Consider the following 23,124-nt stretch of genomic DNA (forward strand, 5'->3'; position numbering starts at 1 on the left):
AATAGAAAATGCACCTATATAAACACTTGCATTGATTGTGAAGATGTAGCATTTAGTGGAAACAAGATGAAATGAGATTGATAGAATACTGTATTTGTGCAAATCAAAACAAGCACAGGCAAAAACACATGAACATTTTACAGGGGACCTAACTTTATGCATTGTAATGTGTATATACATAAGAAGGTGAAGGATAGAATAAAGTGTGGATGAAAGGACAATACTGTCCCTTGTACAGCTTGATGATGACGTTGGCTGAGCAGTTTAGATTATCTTAGTTTTCCAAACCTGTAGTCAGTATCTGTCTGTCTCTCCATACAGCAAACAAAACTACTTCTGTCCATCTCATTTGGACCTGGAGAATCTCTGACTTAACTAGGATTTGACCTAAAATATTTTGACTTCATGGTATGTAAAAGTAGCAATCATTCAATAGTAAGTGTTTTCACATTTACTATTCATAGTGTTAAAAGAATTTTATCAGTGTATGTTTGTAGTATATGATGATTACATTTGTTGTAGGGGATTTGTGCATGTACATAATGTATCTTAATTTCTTTCCCTTTCACCTCCATCCTTTTTTGCCACCATGAAATTTACTTATCTTAGAAATCCTTATAAAGTTAATTATCACACATCCAGATCAACAATCAGCTTAACAGAACAAAAATATATAAAATACATAAAAATTATAATAAATTGAGGTACACTATTAGATACATTGTCCATGCTGAAATACAACCTCTCAATCTCTCTGTCTCTGTCTTTTTGTCTTTTTCTCTCTCCCTTCCTCCCTCTCTCTCCCTACTTCTCCCTCTCCTCCATCTCTCTCTCCTTTTTGCTATTATCTATTTTATATTATACTTTATTTATATATTGGGTTTCTCATATAAGAGGAACCATGCAGTATTTAAGCTAGTGTATTAGATTTGGATCTTTTTGGGGGCTACCATATAAGGGCACTGAGTCACAGATTGTGGTTAGCAACGTGATCATGAGGGTAAATCAGTGCTGCTCTAAGGTATATTATGTTGCTAAGCTATGGTGTTTTGTAGCTTAGATTTATTTAATGGATTTTCAATTGGTTATTTTCAACTTATGATGGGCTTATTAGGATGCTAGTGTAATTCAAGAAGTCCCAAGAAAGTTTTGTCTACTGATGATTAAGTCTGGGAGTGATGTGTGATAATGTCAAGGAGTGCAGCAATGACAAAAAAGATTAAAGTATTTTTAGCTGTAAACTCACCAAAGATAGCTATTTAGTTTAATTATTCATTGTAGTATCAGTAGCTGTCAATATATCTATAAATTTTATGCAACTGAATTGAACTAGTCATCCTACTACCTAAAACAGAGTTCAAGTTCCAGAAAAATATTTCCCTCAATTGAAGTACACTATACAAATTCTCAGGTCACTCTTTCAGCTGTTACTGTATTAGTATTGTATTGTGAATCATTACATTTACATTTTTTTTTGTTTTGACATAAGTGTCAAGTATGAGGACAAAGTTAGCCTTTAGTTTGACTCCTGATTTTTGAGCTTCCTGACTTTTGGCTTTCTGGTTACATGGGTTTGGTCAGAACTTTGTCTCTGACCCACATTGGAAATTGTAACCAGCCACAACTTAAACGAGAGGACTTAGACTCTGATCATTCAAAAAACAGTTAATTTTCATTTGTTAGAAAGAGTCTTAATTTTAGATTCAAAGTGATATAGCCCTTCAGATAATTAGGGAATTCCTCTGATTTTACGAAAATCAAATCACTGAAAAAAAAAAAAAAAAACCTCTGTAAGTCTTCAATAACACAAGTTATCAATTACAACGGAGGGTAAAACGTGCACATAGTGTATACATATTTACATTTATACCTACACATATATAATTTATATATACAAGTCATGGCCTTGACCCAGAGAGCATTGGCTCTTATAAACAGCTTTATTGCTTAATTTGCAATTAGGTCCTGGTTGTTGGTGTGTGTGGTATTAACATAAATTGATAAAGAGAAGCACCAGGTGCATTCAATTAAAATGGCTTTAAAAAGAGGTATCATGTTTTACCACTGGGTTACATTTTAAAAATATATTTAACAGGTTTATTCCAATGTCAAGGTTGCCATAAATACAAGTCAAGCTGACTGAAAACAGACTTGTCTTGTGGTTAATGTTCCTGCTGCCTGATTTCCATCACCTACTTTGAAGCTACTCAGTTATCCATGTATAGAGCTTTCCAATGAGTGTGGCAGACGCCTGCAGTTGGTCTTCTCTGTGTCAAAGAAGAGCCTTTTTAAAAAAAGTTTCAATTGGAATACGGTTAATCTGAATCAAGCCTAATATCAGAACTAATGCACAGGACCAATTATCCTCACTGGTTTTTTTCTGGCTGTCCCAAGGTGTATCATGAATCAGAGAATTTAAACAGTCATTAAAAAATTGTGAGCCTAATTGTGACTACCTTGCCTTTCGTTCCTGTTGCTTGCTGACTCTTGGTATATGTGATGAGCCCCCAGGAAATGCCCTGAATACCATACATTAGAGATATATTACAACATTATACAGTGTAATTGGTTTTAGACTTTTCTGAAGCTATGAAAAGTTCATAAAATAGCTTGACGTTTAAAGCTCAGGTACAGAGTCAAAGTAAGATACACTGAGATTTAGATATTGGATTTCTCTGTATACATTAAACTGATCCAGTTATTCATTGCTAATACATTCCTGGTAAGGTATTCATTATATGCAATAGTATACAAGTTTCAATCTTGATATTTCTTACGTGACTCGAGGAGATAGGTGCACATATCTCACCTCTTGTGCAAAATTCTTTTAAATTGAATGATTTCTAGGGTAAACTTTTATAAGAAACTGAAATTATTTTCTTTTACATTCCTACTTGGTCATGTACTTGGAGGTCTACAATTTATCACACCATTTATTGTAGACGCAATGTGTACCTCTCAAATTCATGTATTTAATTCTAGTCCCTAGTGTAATTGCACTTGTAAAGATGGCCTTTGTGAGGTTGATAAGTGTATCAACTAGTGCTCACTAGAGAAATAGATTTAATGAAAGATATATAAATATAAGCATTTACAAGCTTGGCTTACAATGGATGCCCACAAAGTCAGGTATGAAAAAGTGCAAAAAGGCTGTGTGTCACTAGAGATGCCAAGGACCCAGTTGAAGGTTGAAGGACTAAAGCTTACTGTAATGTTTTGTGCAAGTCCCTATCAGGAGGCCAAGGCGTCTGTGATGGATGACTGAAGGGACTTCACGAGAATCCAGGAGATGACATCCAAGATGAATGTGAAAACTCGAACTTCTCCGAAGAAACAGAATCCAGCCTTCTACATTTTCCTTTTGTTCCATTCAGGTGATCAGCCTAACCACGGTGAGTCCTCTGTCTTCCGTAAATACCCTCAGTCACACACAGAACTATGCCGATCCAATTTAGATGGACATACTGTACTCAAATTGACACAATTAGTCAACTGTCACAATGAGTTTAAAGGATTCCCTTGTAAACAGACCCCAGAGAACTCCCTTGTCATGTAGCATGAGCACATAACAAGAAGATAGACCCTGATGAATCAGTAAATAAACCTTCACCAAAAAGGTTTTCTTCTGGTGCCTCAATCTCAGAGTTACCTGCCTTCACAATGGAAAGAAATGCTTTTTTAAAAAATTTATAAGATGTTCAGTGTATAGTACTTTGTTGTATTTTGTTTTCACAGCCCTCAAATCCACTGATGGAAAGCACACAAACATCTTAATAAAGTTTATATATGTATTTCTTGACCATTTAGTTCCACTTATTTCTTTAAAAATCAAATGCATCTGTATCTCAAATGTGTCTGTGATTTTTTCTGTGTGAATGGGTACATGTTTTGTCTTTTATTAGAATCTGTTTTGTATTTTTAATTTCTTTGTATACAGACTATTTCTCCTAATTAACTTGAAACGTATTACATGAAGGGGTGTATGTGACATTTTACAAGTTCTTGATGCACAATTAAAATATTATAAATTCAAAATTCCCTTTCTCATCCAATGTAGAGTAAATAGCAGATAAAATAGAAAGCATTAAATAACTTCGGAATAGTGAATGTATCGATATATCAGAAATGGAATAAGTTACATAATGTTAAGAGAAATAGTACTTTAGTCAATAGCTGTGCTTAGATGCAGGTAGATGCGACAAGGTCCTGAATTCTGTAGGGGTGGAAACAGGACCCTTCTTATGCAGTGGAGAACTAGATAGTCTCATTGCTGATTGGGCCGTTGGTCAGAGCAGAATTTCCTGACACTGAAATTAAGGCTGAAAATGCCCAGATGTAATTATTTTGATTCATACAACGATTACAGCATTGCCTGTTATGAAGGTACAAGGAAACAAACAAATATTGCAGGTAGGGAAACCTTAGATTATTTGGAAATAGGAAATGGAATCATGACTCATTAAATTAAGCTAGAAAAAATACTCGTAGAAGTTTTAAAATAAGCATTTTTAGAATGTCTAAAGGGTTACAAAATGAATAAATTTGAACAAGAAATCATGAGCATAAGCAGATATAAAAGAAATAATGAAATATGTACATATATATGAAGAAATATGTAGATAGGCAAATAGATAGAAATTCTTAAGATAAAGCTATTATTATTGAAATACTAATTAGGATAATATTTAATTCAGACCTAGTCAAGAATAAATAAATGATTAGGACTAAAGTTTGAGAAATTCTACTGAATGTACCACAATAATTAAGAGATTTAAAACATGGACAATACATTGAAATAATTTAGTATTCATATATAAAAGTTCCAGAGGACGACAAATGAGTAAAATTCCTGAGAAATCATATTTGAAAACATAAGAATTTTATACAATTGCAAATAGATACACATTCTGAATAAAAGTCTCTAACATCAATCATAATACATACAATGAAGTTCACATTCATATACATTTTAGTAAATGTGCAATATACAAAACATTAAAGGCAAGCCTTTGTGGTTAAAAAAAAGATGCAATATCTGAAAAGAAATTTCCATTAAAAAATGGCAGACTTCTGAGCAGCAATGGTGGATGCTATAAGACCATGGAGTAACCCTTCACATTTTTCAAGGAATACACTTTAAACACAAATTTGGGGGGGTGTTACTGGGGTTCAAACTTACAACTTGGTGCTTGCCAGACAGGCTCTTCTACTGGTGAGCTAAATCCCAGGCACTAAATACACATTACATATCAAAAGAATGTACTTTTTTAGTGAAGTTTTAACCTATTTTTAGCTACTTGAAGCAAAGAGAATTTATCTCTGACTACACACTCAAACAATTGCTAAATGATGCATTTCCTTTAAAAAGTAAAATGTATAAGAAATACAAGCTATTTGTTAAATTTATAAATGCAATAAATTGGCTGAAAAATAATATAATTTTGAAAACAAAAAGTTTTAGGCAACAAAGGGTGAAATTTTCAAGGTATTTTAAACTAGCTTGTCTATAAGAGTTTATAATTAAGTGCATATGTTTAAAGATAATTGTTGAAGGAAGAGTTATAGTTTCTAAGTCAGCAAAAGAGAAAAAACAATAGTAATTTGGTGATGACAATGATGCTGAAACTAACTTTATTAATTTACAAGAATACAGGAAAGCAGGAAGAGAGAAAATTACCTACAAAGGCATGGTAAGCCCCAAAACACAAAATATGTGGTAGGCATTGACTTTATCACAAAGCATTAAAATGATTAAATTTTACTGATAAATGATTAGATTGAAATCAATCTGCCTCTACAAAATGATATAGAGAAGTTAAAAATTAAAGAATTGTGGCACTCAAATACTAAACACACAAGTGTGCTATTGCATAATAATACCAGACAAAATAGCATGTGAGGCAAAAATGCTCATTAGAAGTTATTCATTCTAATAAAATGAAGATTTTATGTAAGCAGAACAATATAAAGGTGAAGAATGTGTATAAATTTATCTCAGAAATGAATAAAGTGGAAAAATCTAATTTAAGGGAAATCCACAAAATAATAAATAAATAATAAATAAATAAATCCATAAATACTATAGATTTTGGTAAACTATTACTATATTCCATCAGGAAAAGAAAAAACAGATATAAAATTGGCAAGTTTATAGAAACATTTAACAAAATGATAATCTTTGCCATTTATATTGTTTATACATAATAACATGTAAATAAGGAAACAGATCACAAATTAGGTTTCACTTTTCCTGTTAGTGAAAGGGAAAAGTGTTGGTTTGGACATCCTAAATAAAGATGAAAATCTTAGATTATATGCTACTTTCACTGCAAAGAATTATTTTGCAAGCTTAAAATGATAGATGACAGAAGAAAAGAAAGGCTAAGTATTTTTAAGTGAACTAGATATGTTGTTTATGATATTAACATTGTAGAAATATACTTATCCAATATTTTTAATGCGTGTTTAATACTACTTTACTTTTATAAATCTAAGACATGGACATTGTCAGACAACTGGTTTTTAACTCAAGGATGCATGTAAATGAAAGTGTAACTTGGAAAACCTTGCAAACCACAACTTCTTCAGGGAAATCACAGCTTTCTCCAATCTCTCTTTTGTATAATTTAGTAAGTCATTGATCGTAACAAATCTTGGCTTTTTTCAGTATGTGCTTCATTCTTCTTCAGCCGGCTACTATGAAGTTCTATTTCTTCAACGACTATGTTTATGATAAATAAGTGGGCAGGGCAAAGGGGTGGGAGGGAGAAATGTAGTAGTAAAAAAGTGCTTGCATATGTGTGGGATATGCTATATTATTAGCAAATGCAAGTTAAAATGAACTCTATAATGACTGAATATAATACAGTCTCCTTATACTTATGAGGCAGGAGATTAAGGCATGACAAACTGGCTGTGCAGGAGGACATGACCTGTCAGTTATAGTCAGGACACTGGACTGCAAGCCCTGCACCTGACACGTATCAGAAGATGGTTTAACTCTGATGTCAGAATAAGGGTAGGAAAGACTGCAGCCAGTCAAGCGCCTAGCAGCTGTGAACCTTTTCAGCCCTCCACCCTGTATTTCACAGGGGCACTGCTTTTCACGCTTTAGGTGGCTCACAATCTGCAGAGCACAGCGTTTACTAAATGTAAAACCTCTTATGTTCTTCATTTGCTTTTCCCAATTTTTTGAACAAGACAAGAGTCTGGAAGGGACCTTAGGGCACTCATAATCTGTAATTGTTTTGCTTTGACAAGCAGGAAAAGAATATGGGATTCTGTCTGGCTGAGAAAAGCAAAGATTGTAAGGTAAAATCTCAAACACTTTACTACACTATTCCAGTATTTGAGTATCAGATATACTATGTTATTTCTTTTCTTTTTTTACACTATTTTTTTTCCTAAGAACTGTTTTCATCATTAAAACTGACCAAAGAAAATAGTGGTAATGATATTAGTTGGAAAAGTTGTCATTTATGTTATATAAGAAATTATACCAAAGCATTTAGCAGCATATTTTCATCTACATTTCCATTTTAAAATGAAGAAATTCTGCCAGGGAGAGGTACTGATAATTGAGAATTTCATTGAATTCAATGCAGTCTAGAAAAATTACATTGAATTTTGTGACTTTGATTTTCTTTTTCTTGGCTTCTAGCCCATGTTTTATGAATTTTTGAAATTATATAAAAACACTAAACCCTCTAGAGTATTTCAGGAAATGCTATATGATTCTTAGAACAAAGCAAAGATGGTTTCCAGGGTAAATGTTTCTTTTACAATGTCGAAAATTATCATTTGGTTGGGACTGAAAGATAACTACGAACTCAGTGCAAATATCCTTGAACAAACATTAATCGAAAATTCAAAGCCTTTTCCAATAATGAAATTAGAACACCTTGATTAATCAAAATTAAGGTCCATTTTTAAAACACTATTTTCATTAATTCAAAATTAGGCTTCTTAATTAAAAATACTCATTAGCATCTTTGTTAATAACTTCTTTAAATGACAATGGTATGAATTGCCTATTTAGTAATTAATAATTTTATAATTATTTAGAAAAGTGAAAAAAACTACTGGGAGAATAAAACACAACTGAGAAAAAAAACAAAAAAAAAATTGTATCATCAAAAACCTTAACATGATTTTCTGAAAACTTTGGACATTTTAACTTTTACATTAACATTGTAATGTAATAGTCAACAATACAAAATTGATACTGTGAAGTTGACTTCCACATTTTCTTCTCAGCATGATTTTGTTGGTGATGTGTCTTTCTAAAATGAGCTTGTATTGCATGAACAAAACAATACTCCATACACAAAAAGGAAAAAAAGCATTATATGTTTATAATAAAACTAGAGGAAAATTGACAAGATATCAAACAAATTAGGACCAGAAATGATTTGTGTGAAAAAAATTCACAACAAAAAATAGTAATGAGAGATATATGCCTACATATACGATATACACCTATATATGCACATACGTGGTTTTCTGTATATATTTCCTCATGCAGAAAACAAGACTTGCACTTGAATAAAACAGAGCTAGTCTAGGACTGACTATTTTAAGAATCATGGCTACTAGTAACTGAGTACTCCATAGGTGCCAGACATTGACTTTGATACTTGCTATGATGTTTTCTTCTATTTTTCATATTGTTCCCAGAATTATTCATGTTGGATTTAAGAATTAGATTTCACGCATATTCACAAATTAGTAATGCTTTATATGCTGTCCTATATTTCTGATCAATTTGGGTTTGTAAGTATTTTCTACATCATTGAACTGTACTTTAAATACTTTATAGAGATAACGATTATGCAATTATAAATTATGTAAATTCACATTATGTGCAACTCATCCCCAAATTATCATTAACATTTATTTGTTAAAACTTCTCTAAATATATACATAATATACAAGGAGATAAAAATGTGTCAGGGCCTGAATAAATATTGTCACACAGGATTAAAAAATAATCACAATTATTGAATCATTTTACTTATAAATATTTTTCCCAAAGAGAAAGCTTTTAAGGATTTTAGCTCCCAGACAAATGAAATACAATTACTCATGGCCAGCTTTTATTTATTTTTTTTTTTAGAGTGGTCATCTTCCTTCCATGGCCACTAAATCAGCAGTTTTGCAAACAATTCTGTTATTTCCAACTACCCATTTTCTAACCTATGACAGCTATGCTTGGACAAGGTAAGATCATCAGTGCACATATTAGAATTGGAAAACGTGTAGCAACATCTTTCTCATAGGAGCTCCAAGCCTGTGAATCAAGTGTGCCAGAGATCTAGGTTGACTGTTCATTTTAAGCAGCCTGAAACTATTCCCCTGACTCTATATTTGTGGAAAAACTATCTTATACAAAATCAGTCTTTGGTGTCAGAAAATTTGAGGTCCTCTGCCTTATGTTACCAGTTAGCTGCCAGAACATCAAACATTGCCACTGTTACTGAATTTATCCCCACTGCATCAATTCACTTTGATTTCAGAAAGTCCTAAGATACTAAAGTTAGGACAAGTGGACGCTGACAGGATTTAAGAGGTGACAAAATGTGGACCTAGTAGATCTGGTGTCACTTTTTACAAAAGAACAACGGGTGATTCTCTAAGTATGATGTGGGAGGGACTTACTTTCCGTATAATTATATCTTCTGGAGTATTTACCAAAAAATCCTGATTTCAAATATCAAACACTATAAATACCTCTACTCTATACTCAGAGACAGTTAATTTTTGTAATGCATAGAAAAGTACTATGAAAGAATTATGTTTCTTTTAAAATGTATTTTATAGCAACTGAATTTAAATGTAATCAAATAAGAAAATATCAGTTGGATATCTACCTCTGTCTTGCATAATTATATTGTTTTATCATCTGTATTTTATAATTGTTACCAAGCAGCTTTTCAATCCTATGATTAGCTTTCTGGAAAATGATAGGTGTTTTGTAATCTCAGGTGTTCTTGATAGGTACTTTGCTGCTGCTAAAATTTGGGCTTCTCGAAAAATGGGTATTCTCACTGCATTTGATTTTTAAAACATTCTGACCTGCTGTGTTAAAAGCATTTTAACTCATGGAAATCCAATTGTTGAACATTAATAATTGTAGTAGTTTATGAGTACTTCATTGGTATAATAGCTAAATCTATATCTAAGTTACCATGCATCCACTTTCCTCCTCTCATCACTTTGAATAAGATAACAAAAGTTACTTGACAATAACTTCAAAGGAAAAAGAATTCAGTGTCACTGCACTTAAATGCACTGCCAATAATGCATTCATAAAGGGAATGAGTTCTCTGTGGAAGTGGTCCTATTAAACTCTAAATGCATCCTACTTTTTTCTCAGCCTTCCCCTTATTTTTCCTTTTTTGAAATCAGTTACCACAAGGAGAAAAATTGAATTCAAAAATATTATTTTAAAATCATATTTACAAATAAAAACATTTTTACATCTGTATCATATACAAGTTGTGCTGCATGTATAATTTCGTATGTAATACATAATTTGGTCAGTGGGGGATATATCTTTGTCCTTCAGTGCCCTTGTTCATAAATTTCCTGAGATTGGCACTTCTTTTCCCTCATATAGCCTACTGATAATGATAACCTAGTCTTTCCATAATGAGAATGTACTTCACACTTTTTAGTACACTCTAGACCATCATACCTATTGTCTGAAAGTTTATGATTGTCATCTCATTAATATTTGTAACAATCGTTAAAGCAATTACTGTAAATATCTTTAAGATTATGTAGCAGAGGCACAGATATCTTGCATCTACTCTCAGCCTTAAAAGGTTGATGAACAAATGAAGGGTGCCAGACCTCTTTCTGTATATCTTTCACTACTGCATCATAAGCCTGCTCTCTAGTCACATTCCCACTGATTTCTCCTGGAATTACTTTATGTAAAGGACAAATTATTTAATCTGGAGACTAGATTACATTGCTGTGTAATGATCTCTGGTGCTCCATATCCCAATGTAAATACAAACAGCTATAAGCTGAGTCTGTGTAGCTTTTTTAGCACTACACTGTTTCAGTGGGCAAAGGTAGATGTACAACACTTGGGAAATGACAGTCCTTTGCCTAGAAAAATCTAGATTGTACTTTGTAGATCTAGGATCTTCTCTACAAGACCTTCTTGCGTCTATCAACCACATTTTTACTTCAATTTTATATAGACTTTAGTTATTTGCACTAGCTTTCAGGTCACCAGATCAATTACTACTCTTGTATGTGTTTAACTGTTGTGGTCAACTATCCCTATTGATGGTGGCTTATTTTGGTGTGATCCATTTGCCTGTGATGACACTTACCTTCAGCAGTTGGGTTTTAGATTCAGTCTTGCCTTCAGAATAGTCTGATGCCATAAATAATGTTCCTTTTAGACATAATATCCATTTAAAGTTTTTCCTAATTGTGTACACTTTGTGTATACTCTATGCATTGGTGTAGCATACTTAGAAAGTAAGAACAAAGTTCAAATTTAGCAATATTTCCTTTTATAGAAATTCCAGATTCCTTATGAGCTCCTGAGTTGTCCAGTTTCATGTTTTTTTTTCTATAGCTACTAAACATTTATAGTTTTCTAGTGATTTTGAAAAGAAATCTAGAGATTAATTTTTGTAACAGAATGTGGATTTCTGAATACATCAGTTCATTGTTGATATCACTTCTTTGGTAAAACTATGACTATTTGTAGGCAGAATATAGATGTTTCAAGAAAACAGCTTAACAGGAAAATAGTTGTCTAGAATCACCAGTGTATGATTCTTGTTTCTCTAGTGAGGAGAATGTATTTCTTTTCACAAAGCTCAATTTCATCATTTAAAGGTAAGGTCCAACCTAGGAAACAAAAACAATTTTTCTTATAATGGAATGATTTACTGATTCAAATTCTCTAACTGATCACAATAGGAAACAGTATCTATCCACTTAAATATATAATTAATATTGAAAGATCTTTATCAAAACCAGAAGTACTTTTATATTAAACTTGGCTAGGTTTCATAGTTTATGCTTACAGCTACCACTACTCAAAAAGACATAGAAAGCTGTAAAACAACTACAGGTGCACTAAGACTCTCATTATTATCAATTTGAAATAGACTGAAGAAAATTATCTTCTTAAATTAGTTTCTCAGTTTAGTATCTTTGTCTGTACCCCCAGGGAAGTCCATGTTTGATAAGAGTAAACTTCCACCTAATTTTTAGTCCTAAGAAGTTCAGATGTCTTGTGGAAAGATACTGAGAGCACAAGCCACAAAAGCAGTATTAGAACTATATTGTCCTTTTGCAGATGGGAACTTTTGCATGTTAAATAGAAAACTTTGACATTTTTGGTTGGCCATGGTCACTGCATTACAATTTTGACTAAATAAAGTAATATACATAGTTTCTGTTATCAAATTTGACCTCCGGATTACCTAACCACGCAAGTGACTTGGCCTCACAGCAGGCCCCACGGTCAGGCCCTAGGGAAACCACAAAATGATAGAAACCATTGGCTCAGACATCTCAGAGTTGGCCTCTGATGCAGGACTGGAATCTTCAGTGGTGAGTAGGTTAGGGCATACAGGAACAGCAAATGTGTTCTCCATTGCTGTTAGTTTCACACTAACACGTGGTAATTCCATCACTATGTTTTCTTTACACATTAATCCTAAATCTCTCTCTTCAGGCCACCAGGCTCTCTAGAGTGTAGGAAATAATGCATCCTTCCCTCTGGAACTTCCTGGATGCTGGGCGTTGCCCCGCCCAAGGCAACCTGGCGCGCTCCACTCAGCAGCCGAGTTCTGCACAGACTCAGTATCGCCTTCCGGTGGCCCAGGCCGTCCTCAGTGCCCGCCCACTCACCCGCCATGTCGAGTCCCAGTGGCCGCAAGTTCAAGACTGGGGACTTGGTGTTTGCTAAGGTGAAGGGCTATGCCCCCTGGCCTGCTAGAGTCGAGCAGATAGCCCAACCCAACCGGTACCAGGTGTTCTTCTTCGGGACCTATGAGACGGCCGTCCTGAGCCCCAAGCGCCTCTACCCCTACGAGGAGTGCAAGGAGAGGTTCGCCAAGGCCAGCAAGCGCAAGGGCTTCAGCGCAGGGCTGTGGGAGATTGAGAACGATCCCACGGTGAAGGCCAAGCTTCTGTTTCCTGAGGCAGCGGTAGCTGCGGCGGAGAAGGTGGCAGGCTGCGCCAACGGCTGTGACTCCGACCCCGAGCGTAACCCAGATCCTGATCTTGAGCCTGAGCTGGAGCCTGAGCCCACTGAGGGGCCGCAGAAGGCACTGGTGAAGGAGGGCATGGAGGACTGGCTCGGGGACATCTCCAAACGGTCCAAGGCCACCATGCTGGATGGCCCGGGGGAAGCAGAGGAATCTGAAAAGGAAGAGGAAAAGGATGAGGCGGCCATGGAAGAGCCTGAAGAGCAGGCCGGGAAGCCCAAGGCCCCAGGTGGCCTGTAGTCTCTGCCTCACAGAAAGAGCCCCGCACCGTCCCTGCTACATCTAGCTGCGAAGGGAGAAACCCTTCTTGACCTACACCGTGGGATCTCTTCTCCTACCTCCTCTACTGTTCCCACCTTCACTCATTCTCTCCCCATGTCTGGCCCTGAGGCATGGGGCAAGCCATTTGATGGGACAAGCTCTCTGATGGGACAGACTGCTTAATGGTACAGGACAGACCACCTGGAAAGGACACATGAACTGGAATGGATAGACAGCTAATGGGACAGGCCATGTAGAAAAGACTGGTTACCTAGAAGGACAGGCCACCTGAAACAGACCAGCTGCACTGGACAGACTGCTTGGATGGGAAAAGTCACCTAGATCTCACCTGCCTCATCTCTCTTCCTGTGATCTGAGACGCGGCCATCATGCCTCTTGGGATCCAAAAATGCTTTTCAATGGTGCTGTTAAAGCAGGACAGGCTCTTTCCACCTCCTAATACCGCATTTCTTCTGCTGGAGGCATCCTGCTCTACTGCCTTGAAATGATCCAGAAGAGAAACGGAAGATAAAGAGCAGAGGTGATTTCCAGCAACCTTCGAGGGTCAGTCGTCAAACTGCAGGGCTAAGGGAGTGGGAGGGTGACATCTAACTGCTGCATTCCTCCTGTCCTTTCCATCAAAACCTGCTCAATTTTAAGATTTAGGAAAAGTAGAATAGCTATTAAGAGAGGGCCTTCCCTTACTAATCCTTATCCCCTTCATGGAGTTCTGGGAGTTGTCACTTTTTTCGTGAGACCATTTGTGGCATCAGAGTACTTTTAAGATCTGAAGGGGTTACTTTGCCAGTGAGGGAGATGCCTGGATTGGGTGGGGTGAGTAAGAACAGTCTCCATCCAGATACCTGAGGCTGCCCGTGAGAGTCCCTTGGAAAACCTTTGTCTGCACATTTCTATCTCTGCAGGCTCAAGGCCACCATAGTTATGTACCGCGCATATGTAAAAGGGAAGGCACAGATGTTAGACAACCTTTTAAATAGAAGATTTTAGAAAATTAAGGATTAACTTTGGGTATGCTGCTATTCTGCTACCGTCTGTCTTGTTGATGTACCTGCGGAGGTTGCCTTACTGGGGGTTCAGTGAGCTTGTTCTAGAAGCCAGAATTTGGGTATTCTGTGAACTATTAATTTCTGTCCAAATGCTCCACCTGGTCTCTTCTGTATGGCCACCAGATCCCATAAGTAATCTGAGACTGAAAATAACTGTCCCCTCCCAAACTCTTTCTCCTGGGCTCTCTGTTCCTCTCTTCAACTCTTCTGGTTTTCACCCTTGCCCTCCTCCCTTGGGCTCTTATAAAAATGGTTGATTGAAACTATTTCACTTCTACTAAATAAACATCGTTGATCGCTTTGAAAACAAATATCTCAAGTCTGTTTCTTGGATTCTAAGGATTGGTTCTTAGATTTAGTACTCATTTTGTTTACTGTACATAGCTGTGAAAAGTAGTATATACTGTGAAAAGTAGTATATACTGTATAGGAGTATATTGGAATCAGCCTTAAGAGATCTTTGTCATCTTAAAGTGTAGGTAAGGGTAGTCTTTCACTCCACCAGTCATTACTACTGATTTGAATGAATGGACATGAGCTTATTTGAAATGTTTGGATGATAACAAGCTGAAACATTAATATTCTGCCAAATGACTGATATTCAGAAAAGTGAGTGAGAAAATTGTTTAGTCACCCTCTCCCTTTTTGGGCAGTTGCCTAAGATAACACTGTTTCTTTTAACAGCCTTTCCAATGAAAATAAGATAGCTGGTTTATATTCCCATTTTAAAAAATATGCAGTATCTGTAGAATATTTTGCGTCCTTTTAGTGATTTTGTGCAAATATTGGGATCTTCAAATATCCTTAATCATGGGCCTGGGAATTTAGCTCAGCGGCATAGATGCCTGCCTGGCAAGTGTGAGGTCATGAATTCATCACCAGTACTGCAAAAAATGAAAAGCCAAACAAACAAACAAACAAACAAAAATATGCTTAATCATATATTGCAGTGTCTGGTTCTATGTTAATCAACCCTGTATCCATAGAGAGACATCTTCACTGAGCAAGATATACCCTTTGTAATGGTGGAAACTGAAGACAACCCTATTTTCCATTCCTGTGGAAAAAATGCTATGCTTAGACTTAAAGGTTTCTAAGTTAATCTCTTGTTTTCCAACAACTTCTATTTGCAATAGTATTAATACTAGAAGTTACTGTTTATTGGTTACCTAATATGTGCCCTGATGAAAAAAGCTTCTATTTTAATAATAATATGGAAAGGATGTTACTCAAATTTTCCAAAGAAAGCAGCTCTGGTTCAGGTGGATGCTTTTCAGCATTCCACACAACATTAAGGATTGAAATATTTTACTGGTCTAAATAGGCTAAGCTCTTTTCTCCTGCATTGTACACTCAACAAGCACTATGAATTCAGAAGTGAATAAAGTAGCTATTTTAGTATTAATACGTAATTATAACAATAGCTAATATTGAGTTTGTAGCAAGAACCATGCAATATGTGAACATTCAATCAGGTGTACTGTAAAAGACTCACTGTCAGTTTACGAAGGAATCTGACTGATGAGTAAGTCTCCTGGAATGGAACTTGCTCGTGAATCAGAGGTACTGTTTTTTACACTGTAGTCATTATTAGTACAATTAATCAGTTAGATAGCTTATATTGAAGTCCAAGAATGTTGAATAATTTTCCCAAGGTCATACAATTTATAAATGACAAACCCAACTTTCAGAGGTAAGACTTTCTCATTCTAAATCATAGCTGCTTTGCTCCATTATATTTTACAGTTTCTCATTGAATTCAACTTCCTGTTGAATGGAATGGAAGTATTCTTTACTATTTTGAAGTGCACATTTAGGAATTTCAAGGTAAAGACAGTATTAGCAGACATTGCTTAAGGGTGTATAAAAAACATTTTAGTACCTGACAATTGTTTTGTTTTTAAATGACTTGGTGAAATGATGAGGGAAATTGCACATTCATTATTTTTCAAGATATGGCTATAGGAAGTTTGGATATGGATTGGTATATTTGCCACAGGCGGGTATTTGATTTTGATAAGGTTTTTATGGAAGCACATCTTCTGAAATGATTCAATAACCTGAAAAATAGAAAATGAAATTACTTCCATTTGAGTCTCTTTCTATTGTTTCTTACTCTTTTTTTGATTCAAATGTTAGAAAAAGCTGTTTATTTAGATGTGACACTGCATTTGCCCTCTTGGTTACTATAATGTAGTGAAAATAGCACTCTTAAAGAATGATACACTATTAGTAAACATAATTATGGCCCAATAAAGAATGAAAAAGATGGGGCAAAAATCTGTAGTTTTAGCTCTCTTTTCTTGGGCGATAAATCTCATTTGTATGCTTTAGTGGCCAAAAGATTCTTTTTGTGTGGACTGAAAAAGAAGCTGCTACAAATTTTCAATAATTCCAGCACTGTTACTCTGAACAATGCATGGCTCAGTGACAAAATTACTGATCCTTGTTGAGTTACCTTAACAAAGTCGTCCCCTTGACCATCAGTGATGCACTGATGTTATTAGCCAAACATGTTTGTGAATGTTCCGACAGTATTGTTTAAGCACTACATGTCAATGCAGGCAAATTACATCATCCATGCTGTGCAAACATATGTAACATACTATTTTTTGTGAGACTTTCAAAGTACTTAATATTTCACACCATTTCTTTAGCAGAGTTAACTAAAGATGGCATTGAGAAATACAAATTTTATTATTTTCCTCTGTCAGAATTTAGATTTCGCCCAGTCTGCAAAATTTCATCCAGCGTATATAATCTTTGTGGCTCATACCTTCATTTTACCTTTCCACCAAGTCTTAGATATTTGGATTGTGCAGGGCATTCTTCTGTTTATTTCATTTTCAATGCTTGAGTCAAGCTTTTGCTACACATTCTTTGGATGCATGCAGACACCTCTTCGGAGCTGCTCAAGCTAAGAGCTTCTTAGTGGTTCTTGCACAACTATATTCGCACTGATCATATTCTAATTTCCTGTGTATTCTTTGCTTTTCCACTAAACTGGAAGTGATAGGAAATGTGTTTTATTAATATTTTACTCCCAACCATAAACACACAATAGTTATTTTTTAAAGGGTGGAAAGTCTGTTATCAAGTGTTCCTTGTGATCATGGTGCTGCAATATAACTAATAATGTGAGGTAGACTGCATGCTGACTCTGAACAAAGAGACAGGATAAACAGACCTGTAGATTAATGGTAAATTCTGATTGGGATATGCTTCTGTGTCCATGCAGGCAGCTCCCTATATTAGGTGACTGAAAACTACCAGCAGTTTTCACTGAACAATTTCCTTCCTGATGCCAGGGCCAAGATACTTATTTTTTTATAGATTTTTCTCACTATTTGAATCACTTTTCTCAGCTACAACACATAGGTACCATAATGCCTGTATGTCCATTTCCGTCTCCCCGAGTAGGTAAAATGACATCTAATTGCTACATTTTTGAAACTCAAGCCACATATTGACCATTCAGTCAAAAACACAGTAAGGGTGAATAGGCCAAAGAGAACATGTATCTGTTATTCCCGCCACTTCTTGTGGTGCAGACACATGGCTTGTTGTAAGAATCCCTGAGAATTAAATGTTTAAAGGAATAGTATTTACTCACTACAGATATGGCTGGTCCCAGTCTCGCAAATCACCTGCCTGCCTTGTATATAAATAGATATCTTTTCCCCTGTGGGTGAAAAAAATTGACCATATTAGTGAGATATCTGCAATTGAGAGATTCTAAGCGATTTTCTAAAGCAGGAATTTTATTGTGTAGTCTAATTTTATATGTAAACTTTAACTTCAGTGAAATGAATGTGCTATCATAATATAGAAATGATCCTGGCAAGAGTCCTGGATGGTGAGATGCAGCTAGGAATCAAAGGCAGTCCTAGTCACAAAATGGCCAAGTCTTCATGGGTGTTATGGTTTGAGAACTGGTGGTCAACTTAATGCCAGCTGGATTACATCAGCATGCATTGAGAGAAGATGTTCCACCTAAGGAGGGTTGCCAGGATAAATAGGTGGAGAAGAAGAGAGGTGTTGGGAAGGGATTGAGGAATTAAGGAGGCCTTGTGGGTTCTCCTACGAGCTGCTGTCTGAGCTGTTGGTTCTCCTGGAGAAGCTTTGATCTTCACATCAAGCATTGCTTCCTGGCTCCAGAGGGGAAGACATGTGCTCTTGGTCTCCAGGATGAACTCCTCACGCTGCTTCCTGGCACACACCCGACTGTGCTTGTCCTCGGAGGAGCTCGGGCTTCCGTGTCTCTGAGGACAGCTGTGGTGCCTTTCAGGACAGCCCTGCTCTTTGTTGTGAATGTGACTTCCCAGCTCCAATGTAGAACCCTCATCCCAGTAGCACAGCTCCTTCATCCTGCTGGCATAGACTTTCTGGCTTCCACCACTGACCCTTGGGTCTTCCCGGCATAAATCCATAAAAGAGACTGGTGTGAGTCCTTCTTGTGGGCTCTGGACTTCCAGTTGGACTTGTGGAAGCATTGTCCTGAGCTCTGGGTTTTTATCTGGACTCATGTGGGACATTGCCGTGGGGTTTAGACTCTTGACTAAATAATCTATGTCTTTGGTGTTGTGGATAAATTTCCTGCATTTTCTGGTGTTAACTCCTGGTGACCATTATAAAAATATTATAAACTCCATGTCCTGATCTGAATTGTTCTCTATGTACAACCCCAGACTACAACAATGGGCAAAAACCAAATTTCATCTATTTCACCTTCCTGATTAATGTGAGCATTGCCTAAGAATTATGGGTCATTTGGTGAATGGGTCCTTTGTTTTTATCACTCCAAGATGAGAATCTTTTGCTTAGCTCTATTCCTTTCTTCCTCCTCATGAAACTTCCTCTAAATTGCTCCTACACGATTAGGTAGCTCTCCACTGTGTTTTCCTAAGACCCTATTTTTCTCCTAACATTGTTGAGTCTCATAATTATCAATTTATTGATTTTTTAATCAACTAATAAGTCATACATTCCATGTAATCAGGAACTATGATCATTTTGCTGATTGTAAAAATCTAGCAAAGTTCCTTGTTCTTATGAAGCAGTAAATAAATGATTATTAATTAGTAAATGAACAAATGACTACATCCTGTTGTTTATCCAACCCAACCCTCAGTAAAATCTTGGGGAATTTTATTATCCCTAGTAAAGCACAGTAGGGAGTTTAAGGATTTTTTAAAAATACAAAGGTATATTATTTATTAAACAAAATTCTTTCATTATTATACATTTGTTTATTTCACGCAGATGACAAATGAGCAAGAATGAAGCTCAATGAAGTTACATCAAATTATGCAAATTTACCATCTAAATCTGAGTGTGAATAAACATATCAAATGGTATTCATTGAAATTATAGTTTTCTTTGATAATTTGAAAGTTTGTTATTAACTTACTGAAGTAGCAGCCTTATGGTGTTTGTCTTTGAAACTGTCCCCCAAACTTCAATTTAAATCCTGGCACCACTGTTTAAGAGCTGTGTGATCTCAGATTCCCTCCAGTAAAAGTTGCAGTAATGACTTTCAGGTGACAAGTTTGTTGCACAAAGCAAATGAGCGTGTATGTGTTACAAAGTCAAGCACATTGCTCTGCACAAAAATAGACTTTGTAATCTGTGTCAGTTTACTTCCTTCAGTGTAATCCAGAGAATTAACCATATCAAAAATTAGAGGCCAACTTGTCATTTTTGTTTAGGGAAACACACACCTTTGCTTAGAGGCCTTTATCAGATGGCAGCAGCTTGCTGGGATCTGTAATTTGCCCATCCACAGAGAGAAACCGAAATCTCATTCTTCCGTTTACTCATATTGCTCTTCAATAGGTTCTTTAAATTCCCTCCTTGGTAGCTGGTTATTTTATACAGACACATCCAATTTTAAATATTCTCCCCTTTTGTTTTGGCATGACCCATGCCTCCTATGGCTCAGTTTTATTGTTCTTGTTATTTCCCTAGGACCCACTCACTATTTTCCAATGGGTATTTCTTAAATGTATTTCCTTGAGTACTTTATATTCCTGACATTTTTTTTAAAGCTGGAGGAATAGTAATTGCATCGCTCTAGTTATTTTGTGGCTTCCTTGTCTTTTTTTCCAGCACACCTATCTTTTCACATGTAATTTTAATGAACTGCCCAACTCAATTACTAAAAGGTGCTGGAGTGTTAGAGAGGATTGACCATGCCTTCCAGATGCTCTCTCAGGTTTCATGTCCTCTTGTGATTTACCCAGTGTCAGTTAATTTTTCTTTTTCTTTACTCTTTTTTTTTTCACGCCTTGGCCAACTCTTCATTACAGTCATTATCTGCCCCTCTTGGTGATCTACTTAACACTGCATTAAACAACATGTTCAGCTCAGCTTATTTCTGACCACTATGCACTTGTCAGTGGGACCTGCATCCCCCTTTCACTTATGATTCTTCTGTAGTTCAGAATTTGTCAATCATTAGTTCTCTCCTTGGTGTGATTTTTCCCCCCCGCAGCTCTTTCTACAGCTGTTCCTATATTTCAGTCTGTGTGTCATTACCACTGGTTTCTGCTCTTTTTCCCTTCTCTTTCTTGTCCTTGTTTTTACCCGTAGGTGTTGAGACAAAGCAATAATATTAACCCAGAAATATTTTGATGAAACCATCTTTAAAAGTTTTTTAAAAGCAAAAATTGGAAAAGGCAAAGATTCATTTAAGAAGAACCTCATTTCTGTTAAAAGGTACTGAATTGTCAGTAACATAATAACGTTGTGGCTTTCACATCTTTTCGATTGTTCTGATGAGGACTAGAAGAGAAATTATTCTGGCTACTGGGAAGAGGGCGTGGCTCCACTCCACTGGGGTCTGAAGGAGCGCTGAGGACAGAGCAGTAGGTAAGATGGTAAGCCATCTGCCATGTGATGCTCGTGTGACACGGAAAAGACACAAATAGGCAGTGTTAAGTTAAATAAGAGCATTTCAGACTATGACAGAGGACAACTAATTGAGGAATATACATTTTCAATGTTATTAAAATCAAACATTTTATGGCTGTTAGGAAGTTCACTGCCCATTTCAGATTCAGCCATTTTAACAGAACAAAATGTTGCTGCAGTGCTGTAACTTAATTGCACTATTGACTGTACTGGTAGTTTTTAAGTTTTCTAATGCATAAAGATCCAGATATGCCATTCCAAAGTGGTCCTGTATGTGTGCAAAAACAGTAAATGCCTACCTCTTCACACAGCTTACTGTATGTTGGATGCTCTTGCATGTCCTTCAGATACACTGGTTAACAAAATATGCAAAGTGTCTGCTTTTTTAGTGGCCTCATACTAAAAGCTAGAGAAAGGCTATTAAAAGTGCAACTGCAAAAGAAAATTGTATTTTATGTTAGAGGGATCATAAATGCCATCAAAAATAGAGACAGAAAAGGAGAGCTGGTATGCGTGCGTGGGGGAAGGGTGCCATACCATTTAAATAGGGCCGTGCGGCTGGGACAAAGGCAGTGTGTGCATGGATTCCTGCATTTCCTCCACTTCAAGTCATCGTGACAGCTTGGAAGTGAACAGAGCAGTATCCTTATTGAAAGGACCTCGAACCAAAGCAATTATTAAAATATAAATAATCCATAAACTCATATTTTATTATTTATAACATTATTAATGGCCCATCTCATGGCAGAAATAGACACACATTGTGTAACATTTGAAATGAAAACTGTTGTCTGGCACCACTTATTTGCCGGTTTCTCATATACATCCATACAGCACCTTTGGAACTATGGTATAGACCGAGATTATACGTTTTTATTTCACATTTTGCCTGGATGTTTTCCTCTTTAAGTAGAAAACAGACAACCATAGGGGTCATTAAATTTTCTTTTTCCTTGTCTTCTATGCTGCCTACCTGAGCACCTCACAAAAGGTCATCCAGGTTTCTTGACGTAGTTAAATAACTGGAGTTGCACTGTGAGTAGATGTTAGTGTCCCTCTGAGAGCATGTGGACAGTGAGGTCAGTTTCACGTGAGCCATCGGTTGTGGTAGGGTAGACGTCAAGGCAGCTGGTGAAAGATTCCGGAGGCACGCTGTTCCTGTATGCCTGAAGTTGAAGGTGAGCAGGGTGGTAGGTTGGCCAGATCCTCACCCATAGGTCTCTACTGGCTGATAACACTGAGCGGGTCACACTGGAGTGTGCATAGGGAGGGACACGTGTGTGTACAAATAGGAAATAGTCTCAAGACAAATTTCTATTCTATATTTTCTACTAATGCCAAGATTCTACTTGGATTATATAGGAACAGTTCTAGATTAAATTTCTTACTAGTCACAACTAAGTCGGGCTTTGAAAGATTATTTTCATTTTTTTTTCAGACCCAGAATCCAGATTGGCATTTTATGACACGGAGCAAAGTTTGCAGTTGATATGATAGATACAAATCAAATATGCTCTCGGAGCCCTATATTCTATCCATCCTTCTAAAGAAAGGCCTTATGAAGGCCTGGGTTTTTGTAAAATATAAGCTGAAATGCCAGGATTTTAGATGAATGGTATAACTGTGGTTCAGATGAT

General features: G+C 36.2%; 1 protein-coding gene across 1 annotated transcript; it reads left to right on the forward strand.

Moving 5' to 3' along the window:
• Positions 1-7,140: 7,140 nt before the first annotated feature.
• Positions 7,141-14,867, forward strand: Hdgfl1 (HDGF like 1). The gene is made up of 2 exons (XM_013151461.2): positions 7,141-7,311; positions 12,713-14,867. The coding sequence occupies exon 2, from the start codon at positions 12,771-12,773 to the stop codon at positions 13,485-13,487; it is 717 nt and encodes a 238-aa protein (XP_013006915.1). The 5' UTR covers positions 7,141-7,311; positions 12,713-12,770; the 3' UTR covers positions 13,488-14,867.
• The last annotated feature ends 8,257 nt before the right edge of the window (positions 14,868-23,124 follow it).

This window comes from Cavia porcellus, unplaced genomic scaffold (genome assembly GCF_034190915.1).
Source record: "Cavia porcellus strain 051 isolate PalLab524CR breed Dunkin Hartley unplaced genomic scaffold, mCavPor4.1 scaffold_13, whole genome shotgun sequence".
Taxonomy (NCBI): domain Eukaryota; kingdom Metazoa; phylum Chordata; class Mammalia; order Rodentia; family Caviidae; genus Cavia; species Cavia porcellus.

Excerpts from the sequence above, each read along its gene's own strand:
- Hdgfl1 (XM_013151461.2), top strand. The coding sequence starts at position 12,771 with ATGCTGGGCGTTGCCCCGCCCAAGGCAACCTGGCGCGCTCCACTCAGC.